At 53.3% G+C, this 18154-nt stretch overlaps 1 protein-coding gene across 5 annotated transcripts; it reads left to right on the forward strand.

The window, feature by feature from the left end:
* The first annotated feature begins 25 nt into the window (after positions 1 to 25).
* Positions 26 to 17901, forward strand: ARHGAP1 (Rho GTPase activating protein 1). 5 transcript variants are annotated; one of them, XM_012524901.4, is made up of 14 exons: positions 177 to 221; positions 3802 to 3971; positions 4190 to 4285; positions 5444 to 5473; positions 9583 to 9670; positions 13282 to 13413; positions 13769 to 13855; positions 14085 to 14183; positions 14544 to 14651; positions 14736 to 14812; positions 15072 to 15149; positions 15583 to 15711; positions 15887 to 15990; positions 16136 to 17901. In XM_012524901.4, the coding sequence occupies exons 2-14, from the start codon at positions 3839 to 3841 to the stop codon at positions 16322 to 16324; spliced, it is 1350 nt and encodes a 449-aa protein (XP_012380355.1). In that variant the 5' UTR covers positions 177 to 221; positions 3802 to 3838; the 3' UTR covers positions 16325 to 17901. The 5 variants fall into 5 exon arrangements, with proteins under 5 accessions (XP_058162263.1, XP_071074161.1, XP_012380355.1 ...); XM_071218061.1 differs by lacking the exon at positions 5444 to 5473 and adding an exon at positions 1540 to 1582 and having other exon boundaries at positions 200 to 484; XM_058306280.2 differs by lacking the exon at positions 5444 to 5473 and having other exon boundaries at positions 26 to 210.
* Positions 17902 to 18154: the final 253 nt, after the last annotated feature.

Here is an 18154-nt window from a genome sequence, read left to right on the forward strand (position 1 = left end):
GCTGGGCACTTAGATAACCATGTGCAGGAAGTAGGCGGGTCTCCTGAAGAGGACACGTTTGAACCGGGCAAGCGGACGGAAGTTGGTCGGAGGTGTGGCGGAAGTGGTTGGGGAGTTTGGAAAGGGGAGGGGGCGGCTCCCATTTGACCGCGAAGCCGGATGTTTGCCGAGCTTTGACAGGCGTGGCAAAGGGAGCAGTGCCCAAGCGCGGTGAGCTGCAGGTCGCGGGGGTCTCTCCGGGTGGAGTTGGGGCGTGGGGGAAGGGAGCTGCCCAGGGGTCATCTGAAGGGATGGGGTCGGAGAGAAAAGACCCGAGCTGTTCTGAGGAGGGCACACAGGGATGGGATTAGGCCTGGGGGCTTGGCCTTCCTGCTGCGGGGATTCTGACCTACTCCGGGACTGCAGTGAGACTTCCCCCGGTTCGCTGCCTTCCTCCTGCCATCCCCAAGGCAGAGTCTAGGCCAGATCTCTGCCCTCGACTCGAGTAAGCCGGTGGGAGGGGGAGGTCTCCCTGGTCCGAGCTGGCGAAACAGTAAGAGTCAGAAATTTAAGGGAAGTGTTCCTCCCTGCCATTTATTAGGCCACTTTTTCACCTCATTTTCTTAATGGGATAATCACATCCTATCCGGGTTTTTGTAAACCCTAGAAGCTCTATGCAAATATGATTGCCATTGAGAGTCTTGCTGTTTTATTGTAATGGGATATGGGTTTTTGCCATTTTGGAACTGCAACTCCCTCTCCATATAGGAAGTGCTTTCCAGAGCCGAAGAATACGATTTCAAATTGCTGTCTCTGTTAGCAGAAGAGAAGATTAGGGAAGAAGCTTTAGTTTGCCCTTTGTGCCCCAGGTTTTCCACCTGAACCTTGAGAATCTGAGGAATGACAGTCACTTAGAGAATCGTTGAGGGATCAACCTCCAACAAGAGACCACCTCTGACAGATATGGATTAAAACCCTGACTCTGCAGGCTACATGACCTGAAGCAATTTGCTTATTTTTTGGGGTCTTCATTTTCCTCAAACTGCAAAATGGGCTTAGTTGTGTATCACTTACTATGCTGCTGTGAAGTTAAAAGAGATGTGTGTCCAGTTCCTGGGGGCTTTTCCACGTTAGCAGGAACTGAGTGCACATGCCTTAGGAAATGAATTAATCCATTCAGTCACTCAATAGATATTTATTGAATTTCTACTCTATGCTAGACAGTATTCTGAATAGGTCAGGAATTCTTAAACAGGGACTCTCAGAGTGTATGTAAATCCCTTAAAATTGCATGCAACATTTCATGCATGTGTATATTTTCTTAGGGAAAAAGTCCACAAATTGCATTCAATTTTCAGAGAGGTCTAGAACATCCCCAAACCTTGCTTAAAGTGATTATCCCCCCTTTTTTTTTTCTCGGTAAAGGTAGATGACTTACCTGCTGAGAAGGGACAAATTAATCTCAGAGTAGGGAGTGTTTTACACAGAGTGGAATGAGGCCTCATGCATGGTGGGGGTCTTAGACAGCCAGTGTACTTCATTTCCACCACCTTATGTTAGATACTTCCAGCACAAGATGCCCTCATGCTCCCTCGCATGAAAGGTAAGCTTCCAGGTTCAGAGAAGGTCGCAGCTATGGTTTGGAAGGTAGTGAGAGAGGCCAGTCTGACTGGGAAGTGGGAACAATTCGATTAGTTATACTGGAAAAGAAGTTTGGTGGGGTGGTTTCTGGAAGAATTGACAAAATATAGGCGGAGTTACAGGAAAAGAAGTGGAGTTCAAGTTCAACTCCCTTTTACACAGTGTTCTCTCCCTCCCTCACACATACTTCAGCTCCCAGCTGTTTCTTCTAATCCTCTTGTTGCTTCAGCACAGATATTTTAGAACACTGGAGGATAGTATTTCTGGGAGGAGCCTTTGCTTTTATAAATGAGGAAATTGAGGTCCAGAGAAAAGGACTTGCCAGTATTTTTGTAATTCAGTGGCTTAGGCGGGACCCTAAGGTGGTTCCCCGTATACATTATCCGATGCCATTTCCATCTCATCAGACACCTACTGGGGCCAGAAAGCCTCCTCTGGGGGAAGGAACACTTGGTGCCTGGGCAGTGATGGAACAGAGGGGATGGGGAGAGCGTTCAGGCCTGGAGGGGATTGTTTTTGAGCTGAATTCTGTCCCTTTTACCCAGCTGGGGGCACCTTTTGGAAGCAGCCGTCAGCCTCCTGGTTGAATGAAGGGAGGAATATCTAGAGGGAGCAGGGATAGATTCTTTGAGATGAGGATGGGCCTGCACTGGAGGATTGAAGGGGGAGTGGAGAGGGCTGGGTTTTAGGGGTGAGGGGACACAGCAGTACTCACCAAGATAAATACACTCCCACATATAGGGGGGCCATTTTCTCTGTGTTCTTGGGAAGGGGATTATATTTTGGGGTAAGCAAGGGTAATTGATAAGGATAGTACATAAGGCCTGGGGGGAGGAGGAGGAAGAGAGTTTTCTCTGGCCATCTGGCCATTTGGTCACTTGGCTTTGGCTCATGAGCTTGAACGAGCTTCTACCACTGAATCCGGTGGTTGCCCTGGTAACAGTGTGGTTGTTGCTAGGCACAGGGAGATGACTTGCCATCCAGAAACCTCAGCTCTGATGCGTGCAGGAGGCTGGCATGTTGCCTCAGAGCCCAGAGATGTTTAGGGCCTGGATGGCTGTGGAAGTTCTTACCCTCTTCTTCCTGCCTGCCCCTGGCTCTTGTCTGCACTCCGTATCTGTCCTGCTGATTCTCTGACCATATATGTCGTTTCTGGGCTCTAGGAATGCAGCTGGGCGTAGAGCAACCACTTCTCGGGTTGGACTGAGTGGGTTGAATTGAAACTCCCCTCCTTCACTCATATGAAGAGTTTGTGCTTGGAAAGGAATCTGCTTCTCATTAGGGCCGAGAACAGAAGGGGCCTGCCCTGCCCGGGCTGCATGCAGCCTCATCCTCTGGCCATGTCCAGATTCCAGATGTGGGGTAATCCAGTTTAAGCGTTGGCTCTTCTTCCTCCCTGCCTGCTGTAACTGCCATTCTGTTCTTAACTTCCCTTATCTCAGCACTCTGGATGTCACCAGCTTCCTCATTTCCCACCTGTGCCCTCCGGGCAGTCTGTGAAGGTTTCCCACCTTGAAAGGAAGGTCAGGAGCTCCCAACAGATTAGAGTGGGCTTCGGAGCCCTGGGGCACCTGCAGATTGTCTGCTCTGTGAAGAAGACTCCATCCCCTGCTGCTGGTCCCTGTCCTGGGGCAAGCCCAGTTGGGTCCCCCTCGACATGGCTTGTCTTCTGGGACCCCATGGCTTCTGGAACCTCTTCTTCCTCAGGACAGTGGTGGGGGGTGAAGGAGCCAGGGGCTTTCAAGCATGGGGTTTGGAGCATCCCTGTGCCCTGTAGATTCTCTTCCCCTGTAACTGCTGGGGCCTGGGATCCCTGAGGAGAGGGCTGTGAGCCTCTACCATCTGCAGCTGGGACTGCATGGCTAAGCCAGCTGGGTGGTGGACAGCGCACAGCCTGGCACGGTTTTTCCCTGCCCAACTGGAGGCCCCATGCTATGCCATCCTCTGCCCTAGCTGCCTTTCTTGGCAACACACCTAAACTGTGGAGCCAGGAAAACCCCGAGCTCCATGGCTCTCCTGGCAGGGATGAGGAGTGTTGAGGAACAGGGACAGGGGAACTTGGCAGAAGAAGGGGTGGGGGCAGGAGGGCCTGGACTGGGGAGGCTTGCTGTAGAAGTTATGGAAGGTGAAAATGTGTTGCTGACCTGCCACCCGCCTTCCCTCTCCTGGTTTTCTTTTCAGGTTCTGTGGGGTTAGGCTGTGGAGAACAGGCTTGACTATGGACCCACTCTCAGAGCTGCAGGATGATGTGACCTTAGATGACACCAGCCAGGCTCTGAACCAGCTGAAACTGGCCTCCATCGATGAGAAGAACTGGCCCTCAGACGAGATGCCTGACTTTCCCAAGTCAGGTGGGCAACACCAGATCTCAGGCAGCCACCGGTGTCACTGCAGGGACGATCCCTTCCAGCTGGCGGGGACCCTCGGAGGGCAGAATGGGGCAAGCAGGCCAGTCCCAGGGTCGGGAAGTGTACAGGCCTTCCTGGGGGGAGGGCCAAAGAGCATGAGCCTTAGGGAGAGCCCAGGACTGGCCTTCTAGATTGTCTCCTGACTTTGCTGTGCTCCTCAGATGACTCCAAAAGCAGTTCGCCGGAACCCGTCACACACCTGAGGTGGGATGACCCTTACTATGACATCGCCCGGCACCAGATAGTGGAGGTGGCAGGTGAGTAGTCCACCACTGCACCTTCCTCCCCACAGCCCGTGCTCCTGGCTTAGGAGAGCCGGCTTCTCATGCAGGAGGGAAGGGAACACATCCTGTGGTCTGACCCCTGGCCCTGGGGCTCCTTTAAAATCATAGACTTGATCTCCTGCAACCCCGTCCTGACCTGTGACCCCCTTGTCTCTCTTGGGGGTGGTATGTGGGAGGCAGGTGGTCTGGTGGGTTTGGAACCAGAAGGCCCTGGGTGTTCTTTCCAGCTCTGCTGTCGAGTAGTAGCAGAGAGACTTGGGACAAGAAACCTGACTTCTCTGAATTCCTTTCTTCCTCATAGGGTCATTGAAAGGTTACGGTAGTGACTGCATGTCAGGGCCTAGCCCAGAGCAGAATGAGCTGGCCCTGTCTTTCCGGTCTACTTCCCTCCCCACCAATTACTGGGAAACTCACCTCCCAGGGAGTCTGGAATGGGCAGAGCCTCGTTTCACAACTGAGGGGCCACCTGACCTCCTGCTGGGAATGGGTGGGAGTGGCCCTTGGACCTCCACACAAGGGAGCTCCCACCTGCCTGTTCCTAAGGTGGGACCTGGAATGGAGCAGGGGACTGACCAGGATGTTGTTGACCTGGCTCCTGCCCTTAGGGTCCTATTGCTAGAAGAAGACATGGGAATTGTAGGCTCCTTTGTCATTTCCCTAATGGTTGTCTGACCTTGCTGGTGAGGCACCTGGCCATAGGGAAGCAGTAGGAAGTTCCATCTTTCCCAGATGCTGGGCTCAGAGATACTGGACAATTGAGAGGGTTGCCCCCAAGGTCTACGGTATTTCCATGGTGTCTGTGTTCCTGGCCTGGTCTGTGTTGGGAACCTTGACTCGACTCTGCCACCCCCTCCAGGAGCCAGGCTGAGTTCTTTCCTGGCCTGGTCCTAACGTGGGCACAGGATCATCACAGGAAAAGGTTCAGAACCTTCTTGCCTCGGTCTCCCATATTTGGATCTGGCTGGGTCACAGGGGATGTGTGATGTGAAGGTCTCACCTTGACATCACCCTGGCCTGTGGGGCAAGTCATGAGGCAGGCCTGGGCTGGCTGGGCCCCCACCCCCACCCCTGACCTTTGGATGTTCCCTCTGCCCCAGCAAGCAGAGCTGCAACATGTTTCTGTTTCCCCACGGTGTGATGAGCCTGAGGGGGCCCAGCCAGGTAGGTGTAGTCCTGGTTCCCTGTGCTTAGCCTCGGGACTCTGAGCTGTGGCCTCAGGGGCTGTTGATCAAGAAGGGCTCTTGGTGGAGGCCAAGTGGGGCCAGCTTAATTGCAACCTCACTCCTGGGAGTTGGGAGCTGGCGGTGCCTGGGAGCTGGAAATAGCAGAGAAATCATGGGAGATCTGGCAGGGTTGGGGCTGCATGGGGACACACCCAGAGCCCAAAGGGAAGGGAGCTCCAGGGGAGGGTGGGGCCCGGTCCCTGCCCAGGGGTTCCTACCTGGCCCTGAGCAATGGCCTGGCCTGCGTGCAGGCTCCTCCTTCCTGAGCTGAGTGCTGGCTTGGGGGCCCTCAGGGTGGTGATTTCCCCTAGTGTGTGCCTCTCTGAGACTGGTGAAAGGAGTCTGGGTTGGCACCACCAGAGTAAGACCATTTGGGGTTCATCCTAGGAGGCCAGTTTCCTGGCACAAGAAAGCAGAGAATGAGCGTGTGATGGAGGGGCCGCCTCTGCAGCCCCTGTTCTCCTTCCAGCAGTGGCTGTCTCCATGCTCAAATCTGGGTCCATCCAGGTGGGTTCTTTCCAGTCCTGGGCTGGTAAATGTTTAACAGCTGGCTTTCCAGGAAGTGAGGAAAAAACAAAGGGCAGTCACTTGTAGCATTTGCCAGTGTGTACCATGGTCGATTTCAAGCAGCCAACATGATGCCAACTGGCTTGCAAAATTCCTGACAGGTTAACAATTGGTTGTGGGAAGCAGACTAGCCAGCACCAACATGCCACTGACTCTGTCAGTTCCAGCCTCCACCTCCCAACTCCTGGGCCTGCTCTGCAGGCTGCAAGGGGTGGGGGGGCCAGGTAGCTGGTCTGGCAGTTCCAGAATGCCTGCCTGCCTGCCTGCCTCCTCGAGAAGCTTCGCTGTTGCTGATTAACAGCTGGCTACCTGGGAAAGTTCCTGGCTGCTATCTGGGGCATGCAGAGACCTTGTTCTCAGGCGGCTTGTCTTTTCCTGGTACTTTCCACAAGCACTGTGCCTCCTTCCTCAGTGAGCCCTCTCCCCCACTGCCTGGAAACTCCAGTAATCTCTTACCATCCGGTAAATCTCGTCAGAGATCAGGAGGAGGAGTTCTGGGCCTTTCTACATGTCTTTTTAGCAGCAGCTGCCCTGCTGTCTTGTGAACACAGGGCTACCTAAGGACTTGGGCATTGGTACTCAGGTCACAGAAGTGGGAGGGGAGGGGCTACTCTAGAATTGCCCGCACTCTTATTCCTCACCTGTCTGAGGGCCTTGCCATCCACCCCGCCATTGATCCCTACTCCAACCCCACCCCTTCCATCCCGGCTACATTCACTTACAGAACACCCATTCCAGAACAAGTCCTGTAGTTAGCATGGAGATTCTGTGAGGGAAAACATACATTCCCTCCATCAGGGAGTTTACAGTCTAGTGACATGGCTCTTTGAGAATGGGAAAGGTAAGGGCTTCTGCCCGTAGGACAAATGAGCTTGCGCATGGGCTGTTTTTCATGTAACATCATGAAGTCCATCGATGGCGCTCTGGTTGAGAACCGAAAGTTTCCCATTTACAAGGTATGTTTACAATGTGCCAGTGGAGAGATGGAACCACAGGCCCTTGTTCCCTCACTGCCAACGTCTTAACCAGTTACTAGGTCTTTAAATTCTTGAGCCTTATACACACAGACTTTGGCCCTAAGTAGTAAAATCTGGTGGCTGATGAGCCTGTGAAATAGGGGCCTTACTGTTGGGTGGACAGGGATAAGAAGACTCCTTTGGGAGCTTCTTTCTTCATTTCTTCATTTCCCCTGCATCCTAGGTGTTTCCTCTGCTTGGAAGGGAGTACACAGATGATGCTCCTTCCTTCTCAGGCCTGAGGCAGGGCATCCCGGTGGTTTCTGAAGCTCCAAGTCATCCAAGAGGCTTGCCAGTCTGGCCCTTTGTCCTCGCCCCTATTAGAGCCAGTGAAAAGTGAATGAGAATGGGCTCAAGGCCCCAGACCCACAGCTGGCCTGGAAGGAACCTAGCACATCAGGATCTAGTCTAGGGTGTGAAAGAGAGCAGGGGGCACCTGATCCCCCCAAACAGACTAGCTGCTGGGTGGGACCAGTATCTTTCCTTCCTCAGTCAGGCTCAGAGAGGATTCTCTGTCTGGAAGTCTGGAGAAATTCTGCCCCAGACTTTGGAAAACTCACTGTCTAAAGGCAGTTGAACCTCTAACCCAAGCCTCATTCTTAATGAACTCAGGAAGAGAACTGTGCCTACCAGGTAATGCTGGCCTGGGACTCTGACCCAGCTACCAGCATTCACTAATGCTAGGGATTCAAAGACAAATGAGACACAGTCTCTGTTCACAAGGCAGTAGAGGAGACAGGCACATGAACAATTGCACAGGATAGCTGAAGTGTCATGACGGAGAGCCACAAAAATGGATGGCTAAGCTGTATGGGGAGGAGAAGAGCGCACGGGCTTCTGGGAGGAGCTTATGCTTAGGTTGAGTCTTAAGGATTCATAGGAATTAGCCTAGAAGAGGGGAGTAGAATCATCTAGAGAAAGACCTGGTACAAGAAACAGCAATGGCTCAAAGCAGCCTGCTGTGGGCAGGGGCTTCAAGTGCTCTGTGTCAGTGGCAGGCACAGTGTGAGCCTGGAGAGCCATATGAGCCATTCAAAGGAAGGTTTCCAGTCCTGGGAGCCCAGAAGAGTACACCTTGGCAGGGGGTGCAGGAGGAAAGGAAGATTCTGGACAGTAGAGTTGGGAGCAGGTACTGCAGGTCTAGAAGGCAGGGCAATTTAGAAGGAACAAATAGCCTCTCTCTGGGCATGATGGGCTGGGCCTCAGGCCCTGACCCAGAATATTCTTGGAGGGCCCTGGTTAGGACCTTTCAGAGCTAGGAGAGTCCAGGCAGTGTTTTGGGTTGAGATGGGAGATATGGAGGGGCTGATCCAGAGGATGGAATGTTATTGTCGGACTGGGGAGCGAGGCCACTAAATCAGGATAAAGCACCAGGCTGTGCAGCCAGCAGGGATTGGGGCTACTTTGTCCACACTCGAGAAGTCTCCTTAGCTTCTCCATTGAGTCTTGCCTCAGCTCTAGAGAAAAGGGTCAGAGCCTTGGCAAGCCCACTTTGGATAAAACACTGACTCCTGTGGTAAGTTACTGACAAGGCTAATCAAGATTATGGCTTATTAAATATGGGGGAGACAGTGAGAGGGGAGGGCGATTCTGAGTCCACAGAGGTTTTGAAGGGCAGATACTCACTGCAATTCATGGATTGTGTAAGCGTTCTTTTTATTCACCTCTGAAGCAAGTGTAGTCTGGTGCGTTGGTGGAAGCGTGAGGGTAGAGGTGAAGGGAAGATCCCTGGGACATGGGCAAGTGGGGGCCAGGCCTTGTACCCATTTAATTTTGCTTGGAGTCCCTTACCCATGCCAACCTTGGAAGAGCATCTCACTTTGGGAGGCAGCAAATTATGTCTCAGGAGCTCTTCAGCTTCCTGACAATGCCAGAAGGTCCAACCATCAAATTATGTCTAATTTTGGACAAACATCCCTGAGCAAATACACCCAAAGGAGCATTTTTTCACAGCATTAGAAACTCTTCTGCAATCTGTGTTCCTTAGAAGCTCCTTAAAGAGAAAGTATATGATTCTTAAAAATTCAGTCAGAGCCAAGTCTGCTCAATAATTCCTTAGAATAAAATCAGAAAGCATTTTTGGTGGTCAAACATGCAACAGGACTGTTAAATAGACTGATTTTCTCCTTGGCTTGGCCTTGCTAAGAGGATAGCTTTAAGAGGTGTTCCACATACATGCTGTTTGGGAGAAGGGGTATTGTAGATTAAATGTGGTCTTTTTAGATGACAAGAGAACCCCCATTCAATTATGGTGGTGGGTGTGACTTTTTAAAATGTCATCTTATCTTTGATGCTCCACCTCAGGAACAACCTGTCCTTCCTTCTTTAGTGACCACCCCCGTGAGTGCAGGGAGGCTCTGCCCAGAGCTGAGGCTGTGTGGCCCACCGGCCCTTGTACTGACTGGTGCAGCTCTTCTCTGGGTTCCTCTCTGACCCACTGTGTGTCGTCTTTCTCCATGCCTAGGAGATGACAAGTATGGGCGGAAGATCATTGTGTTCAGTGCCTGTCGAATGCCTCCTAGCTACCAGCTGGACCACAGCAAACTCTTGGGGTGAGTATTGGTGTGGGGGGGTGAGACCTTCATCCAGGTCCCCAGTATAGCCTAGTGCCATTTTCCTTCCCGTCCTTCCCTGCCTGGGAGTTGCAGGCATGTCCCTTAATGCCTTCCCCTTTCTCTGAGGGAGCTGTTTTATATTTGGGCAAGAACACTGGGCCAGGAGCTGGACTGGGCTCCTAGCCAGGGCAACTTACTGTCCGTGTCACCTCAACAAGTGTCTTCATCTCTTTCAGCCTCTTTTTCATCACCTTTATTTATTTATTAAGATTTATTTATTTATTTCTCTCCCCTCCCCCCCCGCGCCGGTTGTCTGTTCTCTGTATCTATTTGCTACGTGCTCTTCTTTGTCTGCTTCTGTTGTCAGCGGCACAGGAATCTGTGTTTCTCTTTGTTACGTCATCTTGTTTTGTCAGCTCTCCGTGTGTGTGGCGCCATTCCTGGGCAGGCTACACTTTCTTTCTCGCTGGGCAGCTCTCCTTACGGGTTGCACTCCTTGCGCATGGGGCTCCCCTACGCAGGGGACACCCCTGCGTGCCAGGGCACTCCTTGTGCGCATCAGCACTACACATGGGCCAGGTCCACACTGGTCAGGGGGCCCGGGGTTTGAACCGCGAACCTCCCATGTGGTAGACGGACGCCCTAACCACTGGGCCAAGTCCGCTTCCCTTTTTCATCACCTTTAAAAAGGGAATAATTAGAGTCCTTCCACGCAGGAGTGAGATGCTGCATGCGAAAGTGCTTCAAAGAGTAACATACTGTCCAAATGTAAGGGCTGATTATTGTAGTATATGGTGCTTTGGTTCTCAGTGTCACTGATCATCATTTATGAGTAATTATCGTATTTTATACTCAGATAAATTTGTATCAGTGACTTCTACAACTATCTGGGTTCTGTTAGCTATATACATGTAAGAGTTCTGATTGATCTAAATCCCTTGGTCTCTTGATAGCAAAGGCTGGTTTAAGGGCGAAGCCTTACAGGCCCTATCCCTATGAGAATCCAAGTGCCGCCTGCTCCTGAGCCCATGGTGGGGATGGACCTGAGCTCACGGTATGTCGGGCCTCCATGGAGCAGAGCAGTCGCTGACTTCCTTCTGATGTTCCTTTGTGTGTGGAGGGTTACCATTTTGTACTTCTTTCCTGACCACAGGGAAATTCAAAGCACTCCCCGAAATTGAAAATCAGCCTGTACTGTCACACAAGCTCTGGGATATGGAATGGTTGTGTGGCGGGGGGGGGGGGGGGGGGGGGGGGGCTGGTGTGGGGTCAGGAGCAGGCCGAGAGTGAGGCAGCAGCAGCAGAAGGGCCTGAGTTGGGAGTCTCCCCTAGTCTGGGGTGAACCAGGCCCTGAGGCTGTCTCCCCAGCCCTTGCCTGTGAGTACTTTTTCTTTGGCTTCCTAAATGCGCCTCCCACCTCTCCTCAGACAGACAGGCAGAGCCTTGTCCAGGCCCGCCACGTGACAGAGCCAGGAATGGGCCAAGGAGCTCAGCCTGAGGGTGGCTGAGTCACAGGGCCGCCCCTCTGGTTTTATCACCGTGTCTGACGTCACAGGTGATAGACTTGTGGCCTCGTGGGGAGGAAGTCAGAGCCTGGAGGTGGGCACACACCCCATTTCCAGGAGACAGCTTGCTGAGGAGGCTGCAGCACCCCACTCCGGGGATTGCTCAGGGTTCAGGAAGCCCTCTGGCATCTGTTGCTGTCTCTCTTCCCACCCTTGCGGGGCTGGTTCCTCCTCCATCCCCACATCACGCCCCCGCACCCCCCCTCCCTTGGTCACAGTCTCTGCTGAGAGCAGGAGCCTAAAGTAGTGTATGTTTTGGAAAGTTAGAAAAATATAGGTAGCTATAATGAAAAAGTTTAAACAACTCTAAGTTCAATAACTCAGCACCCAGGGAGAAAACCACTGTTACTATTTTGGTGTCTTCTGAGCATTAAATATTAAAAAACATCCTTTAGAAATATTTCTATCGATGTATAATATTTATAGAGAAAAGTGAACAAATTCTAATTGTTCAACTTGATGACTTTCAAACACTGAGCACATCCATGCCACCCACATGCCAGAAATCCCCTTCCTGCTCTTCCAGTTGCTCCACCCCCCAGGGGAACCCCCATCCTTACATCCATCTTTGTAGATTGTTTGTCTGCAGAGATCTGTGAGATATCCCATGATTTCTCTGATTTTCTGTTGTTGCACATATAGCCTATTGCTCAGTTTTTTGTTTTGCCATTATAAAAAAGGCCGCAATGAACAGGCTTCTTTAAAAATGTTTCTGTTCTTCTCTGATTATTTCCTTGGGATAAATTTCCAGACATATTTTTATAGGTGTGAAGGGCATGAACTACATGCTCCTGATAACGTCACAGCATCCATCAGTGGAGGAGTGTATCTGTTTTCACTGCAGTCTCTGCCATGTTTGTAGTTGCAAAATGTAGTCTTTTCACATGACAGCACTTCATAGACTGCAGAGTGCTGAATGTGTATAAGGGGTCAACCACTGGGTAGTTAGCCATGATCCTACTCATAATAACAGTCCAGCATTCGCTGCCTCTGCTGCCGGCCCCTGCAGGCCCAGCCCCCCATTGAGTATTTAGGTTAGCCCCTCTGGTTGAGGCTGAGTTGTATCTGGGCACTTAGCCAAACGTTTGGGCACTTGCCCTGGCTGCTTCTGTCCCACTGTCCCTTCCCTTGGACACGCTCAGCCTTCCTACTGGCCCAGCCTGGAGTGGTGACCCTGCTGGAGCCTGGAACTGGCTGGCCAAGCACTCCCAGGAAGCAGGCTTCACATGGACTCCCCTCTCCCTTTCTTGAATTTTGACAATTCCATCCATACCTCTACAGCTGAGCTCCACATTGTGTGTGTGTGTGTGTGTGGCGTGAGTTTAGGAAGCCTAAGGAGGTGTGGCTCTTTGGTCTTCTTGATGCCCAGGGCCTGGAGCAGGAGAGAAGTCTCTCTGGCCCCTCTGATCCCCTCATGGACAGTGTTTACAGCCTGCATGGGGAATCCACCTGCAAAAGGCAGGCCTGTCGCATGGCCAAGAACGCAGCCTGTGGAGTTAGGCAGTTCCCCTCCAGGCTCCACCACAAGCTTGTGGTCTTGGATAAGCACGGGACTTTTCTGAGCCTCATTGCTCTTGTTTGTACAAAGACGATAATATAGCCTCAATTATCATGGGCAGGGAATGAGAGAATGTATGCGAAATGCTTGGCAGACACAAAAAGCTTCAGATTAATAAATGGTGGCCATGATCATCTTTGTAGTGACTCCTCAGGGCCACCCTGTGAGGGATATATTAGTCTCAATTTTATTGCAGGTTTGTGAGAGGGCCCAGGTTAGATTCCTGGTCTCCTGACTTCTAGTCAGTATTTAAAAACATGAGCTGCTATTATTATTAATATTACTACTATTATTATTATTCCTCTGCCTAGCCCAGCCACTACCCTGTGCCTCCTCCACAGTATACACAGTGACTGATTCTGTGGCCAGAATAGACAAGTGTGCGCAGGGCACAGGGAGAGGGGCTTGTGGGGAAGGGGATTATGATAGAAGCAGGAGACTCCTGGACGTCAGGGCAGACCTGAGCAGGGCTTTTCTCTGGGCAGGTACCTGAAGCACACCCTGGATCAGTACGTGGAGAGTGACTACACGCTGCTCTACCTGCACCACGGCCTGACCAGCGACAACAAGCCCTCCCTCAGCTGGCTCCGGGATGCCTACCGGGAGTTTGACCGCAAGTGGGTTGGGGCCTGGGGGCAGGTGGCTCTGGAGCCAGCAGCTCTGCCAGGTCCTGGGCTGCCTTCTTCTTGGCCAGGGGCTCTTTCCAATGCTGGGAGAGGCAGGTGCCCCCACGTGGGTAAATGCAAAAGGTCTGACATCGGAACGACCAGTTTCTCTCCTTCCTCGCCTTGTGGCCCTTGCTGTTACTTAGCCTCCCTGAGCCTCTGTGTCCTACTCTGTGAAGTGAGGCAACGATGACACCGACCTTGCAGGCTTGCCAGGAGCAGGCAAATCACAAAATGCACAGTAAGAACTTAACTCTGTGCCTCTCCTGCCTCGCCCTCGCCTGAATGCCCCCTTCTGTCTCTGCAGGTACAAGAAGAACATCAAGGCCCTGTACATCGTGCACCCCACCATGTTCATCAAGACCCTGCTCATCCTCTTTAAGCCCCTCATCAGGTAGCAGGCCGAGGCGGGGGGCAGGGTGAGGGTCCCGGTCCCCAGGGCTGATGGTCTCTCAGTGCTTCCCCTCTAACTCCAAAGGCAATGCTAGAGGAGGCCGAGCGATTTGGGGACAGAACAGTTTGGGTCTGAGCCTATGGCTGATCTGGGTGGGCTGCTGAGGGACAAAGGAGCCTGCAGGGTGGCGTCCCTTTGCCCTGACCCAGGCCCTTTCTTCCGTCGGCAGCTTCAAGTTTGGGCAGAAGATCTTCTACGTGAACTACCTGAGTGAATTGACCGAGCACGTGAAGCTGGAGCAACTGGGGATCCCTCATCAAGTGCTCAAGTGAGGTTGGGGGTGGGTGGCTGGCGGGCCGGAGGCTGTGTGTCCACCTGGATATCATGACTTTGGGGGTAGGATGTGCTGGCCAAGGGGAGGGGAAGCCTTAAGAAGCCCGGCTCACTAGAGGAAGGGAGTTCCGTGATTCAGAGACAGCATATGGGGTTGGAGAGGGCAAGTTCAAATCTTTCACTTAAAAGCTGTATAACTGAAGCTCTTAGTTTTCTCCCACGTAAAGCAGGTTGTTATGAGAATTAAACGTCATTCTCCATGTAAAATAGCCCGTAGTAATGCCGATGAATAAGGTTTGCCATTGTGACTGCAGAGCCCAGGCAGTGAGCCTGACCTTCCCGCCTGCTCCTCCAGGTATGACGACTTCCTCAAGTCCACACAGAAGAGCCCCACAACAGCCCCCAAGCCCATGCCACCCCGGCCCCCTCTGCCCAACCAACAGTTTGGGGTCTCATTGCAGCAGTGAGTATATGGGAGTGGGTGGAAGGTAGGCAGGCCTGGGGCCTGGCCAGGGATGCAGACCACCCACTGCCCTTGTTCCCACAGCCTCCAGGAGAAGAATCCAGAGCAGGAGCCCATTCCAGTTGTGCTCCGGGAGACTGTTGCCTACTTAGAGGCCCATGGTGAGGGCAGGGACCCACTGGCCATGTTGCTTCTTGGACCTGCTTCCCTTCAAGCTCACCCTTTGCTGTCTCCTCAGCCCTGATCCCAGCCTTCTCCTCAGCTGGGTCTCCCAGCTCCCCTTGGAAAGCTGCTGGGCAGGGCTAAGAGAGAGATCTTACATGTGCCAGCACCTCCACAGACCAAGAAAAGGAGTGGGTGGGGAAGGGTCTGCCCATTGCCCTAGAGCTCTGAGTCTCACCAGCCTGTACTGTTTCCCAGCTCTCACCACCGAGGGGATTTTCCGGAGGTCAGCTAACACCCAAGTTGTACGGGAAGTGCAGCAGAAGTACAACATGGGTGAGCGATCCTGGGGATGTGCCCAGGCCCAAGGGGCTGACATAGATGCTGGTGGAGGAGGGGAGGGGATGCATGTGTGTGACTGTTGGGGGACTCCTCTGCCTTCTGCTGCCCCAAGAACAAGGGTCTTGAGTCTGTTCCTGAACGAGGTTCCTCGGCCATTCCCGCCCCGCCCCCCCCCACCGGCTGCTCCAGGCCTGCTGCCTCATCAGTCAGGATTCTGGTTTCAGGGTCTAGGCTCATTCAGGCCCAGATGGCCTGAGCCTGCATCCCCTTGTCTCGGAAGCAGACGGGGAGGCAGGTGTGAGAAGCTCCTGGCAGGAAGGCCTCGTGTAGTGGCTGAGGGTGCAGTGGGGTCTGCCTGGCCTCTAGAGGGGCTGCCAGCCTCCAGGCTGGCTAGAGGTCCTCTCCACCATCCATCCCCACCCACCAGGGCTGCCTGTGGACTTCGACCAGTACAATGAGTTGCACCTACCCGCAGTCATCCTCAAGACTTTCCTTCGGGAGCTTCCCGAGCCCCTGCTCACCTTCGATCTCTACCCGCATGTCATCGGCTTCCTCAGTGAGTGCCCCTCTTCTCCTGGGACCAGGTCTGGACATGGAGCACGTCTCTTCACCGACTTTCCCCTTCAGGGTTGTGGGTGGAGGCTTTTCCAAGAAAAGTCTGGTTGGGGTCTTCCTGCTAGCCCGTGCTGCTCTTCGCACCAGCTCTGTAACATGGGCTCCGTTCCTCACAGACATTGACGAAAGCCAGAGAGTGGAGGTGACACTGCAGGTCCTCAGGACACTGCCTGAGGAGAACTACCAGGTGCTTCGTTTCCTGACTGCCTTCCTGGTCCAGGTGAGACCTCAGCCTCTGTCTCTACTGCTCATCTGAGGGGAGGGAGGGACAGGAAGGAGGAGCTGCTGCCCCTGCTCCGCCCCTGGCTGCCAGTGTGGGAGGCAAGGCCCTTGGCTTCCAGCTGCAGCCCCGATTCCTTCCACAGATTTCTGCCCACTGTGACCAGAACAAGATGACCAATACCAACTTGGCTGTGGTCTTTGGCCCTAACCTGCTGTGGGCCAAGGATGCTGCCATCACCCTCAAGGCCATTAACCCCATCAACACCTTCACCAAGTTTCTGTTGGATCATCAAGGGGAGTTGTTCCCCGGCCCTGATCCCAAGGGGCTCTGAGCCCAGCCCTGGCCCCAGCAGCCCCTTTCTCCAGCAGTTCCAGTTTGGACTCTTCCTCCTGGCATCAACCTTGCAGGAGCCTGGGGCTTCTGCCAGGAAGGGGCCATGAAGCCCCCAGGAGGTAGAACCTGGAGCCAGCCAACCTGGTAGCTCCTCCTCCCGCTTCTGCTCAGCTCACCTCATAGCCCTGGAGGCCTTGCTGTTTTACCAGAGACATTTTTCTTCGCCTTATACTTCTCACTGCCTCGCTGGAACCCCGGCTCCTCGTGGGCTCTCCAGAGCTGGGCTTGGCTCTTCAGCTGGAGGACTGAGCCCCAGCCCCCTCTCTCTTGCTTTCACCTGCCTGTTTCCCCAGCAATTGGAGATGATAAAATCTCTGCTGGCTGGGCTGATGACTGGAGAATGACAGGCTGAGCTCCTTGGTTTGGGCCTGGTTACTCTGAGGATCTTCCCTGTCCAGATTGCTTGTCCTGACCACTAGAAGTCTGGCAGCGTGAAGGTCTGGACGCAAGCAGCCTGCTCACACCCTCCCCCTCGGCAGTTCAGCCTTGGGTATTCCTCATGTCTGGTGTCTGCTTCTTATTTCTGCCTCCTTCTTTTCCTAACATCCTGGGCCAGCCTTTCCCAAATGGTACTGCCCTCGGGGGATCCCAATTCCCTGGTTCTACCCGGACTGGCAGCTTGGGTATCCATTCTAAAGAAGTAGACACACCCCACTCCCACCCCTGAGAGTCACCTAGCTTCTGTTTGCTCAGTGACAAGCAGTCTCACCCCCTTCCCTATCTTGCTTCCCTTCCTACCTGGATGGATCCTCAACCTCCAGGCTCTGGTGGATCTATCTGTGGAGTCAGACCAGGTGATTCAGTACCTCAGGAGCTGTGGTGGCTCCTCCATCCAGCAGGTGGCCTCCTGATGCAGCTGGGGCAGAGGAGACTGTTAATAGAGCAGCCCCTGCCAGGTGAGCTCTAGTAACCTCCCGAGCACAGGACCCCAGGGCCCTGGACCCTGACCATGAGTAATAGCCCTTACTCCTGCTCTGTTCCTGAGGATTACACTCCTCCCTGGTGAGCTCTGGGGACTCCCTCCTCGCCTTCCTGCAACCTTGCTGCCCGGCAGTAGGGAGGTCCCTGTACCACGACCCTGCCCCCACAGCCTGGGCCAGGGCAGCTCCGGAGCCCATACCATCAAGCTCCCCACTGCGCAGCCCGGCCCATCTGCAAGCCTGGTGTGGTCTGGGACCCGACCTCACTGAGCTCTCAGCCCAGGTCTCTGGCCTATCAGGACTCCAGGGCTGGAGAGCTGCTGCTGGGTCTGTTAGTCTCTGTGTTTCTAGCTCTGTGCCTGGACCTCTCTGCTTTCTGCCCTCTTTGCATATCAAGGATCTCACAGCCCCATTTACTGGGGAGTCTTTTGGATCTATTTGGTCTTTTTCCTGCCCCCTGCCCCACGGATCGGTACCCAGGGGCATATGTACTGTGAATCGAGTGTTCACAATTACACTTAATGACTTCCTTGGCACCAATCATGTATGTCACCATTTGCACTTTTTGTATTTCAATAAAAATGGAGATGGAAAACTGTCCATCTGGCTGAGTTGAGGGGGGCAAGGAGGTTCAGAGCTGGATGGGAATTGGGTGGCTGCAAGAGAGAGGAGATGGAGCCTCAGGGGACTCTCCTTCCATCTGACCCCCTGTCTCATCTTGCTCACTGTGAGGGATACAAGCCCAGCTTTCTGACCAACTTCCAGGCTTTAAATGTCAGTCAGGTTCCATTGTTTTTGCACCTGCGGCAATCCAACTGGCTACCATGTACAGTTTCCTATGGGCAGGG

The sequence above is a fragment of the Dasypus novemcinctus genome, chromosome 10, assembly GCF_030445035.2.
Source record: "Dasypus novemcinctus isolate mDasNov1 chromosome 10, mDasNov1.1.hap2, whole genome shotgun sequence".
Classification (NCBI taxonomy): Eukaryota; Metazoa; Chordata; class Mammalia; order Cingulata; family Dasypodidae; genus Dasypus; species Dasypus novemcinctus.

Coding starts and splice junctions, on each gene's coding strand:
- ARHGAP1 (XM_023588590.2), top strand. CDS start 1,533: ATGTTAGATACTTCCAGCACAAGATGCCCTCATGCTCCCTCGCATGAA. Junction 14,652..14,735: donor TTTGGGGTCTCATTGCAGCA/GTGAGTATATGG, acceptor TTGTTCCCACAG/CCTCCAGGAGAAGAATCCAG. Junction 15,991..16,135: donor TGACTGCCTTCCTGGTCCAG/GTGAGACCTCAG, acceptor TTCCTTCCACAG/ATTTCTGCCCACTGTGACCA.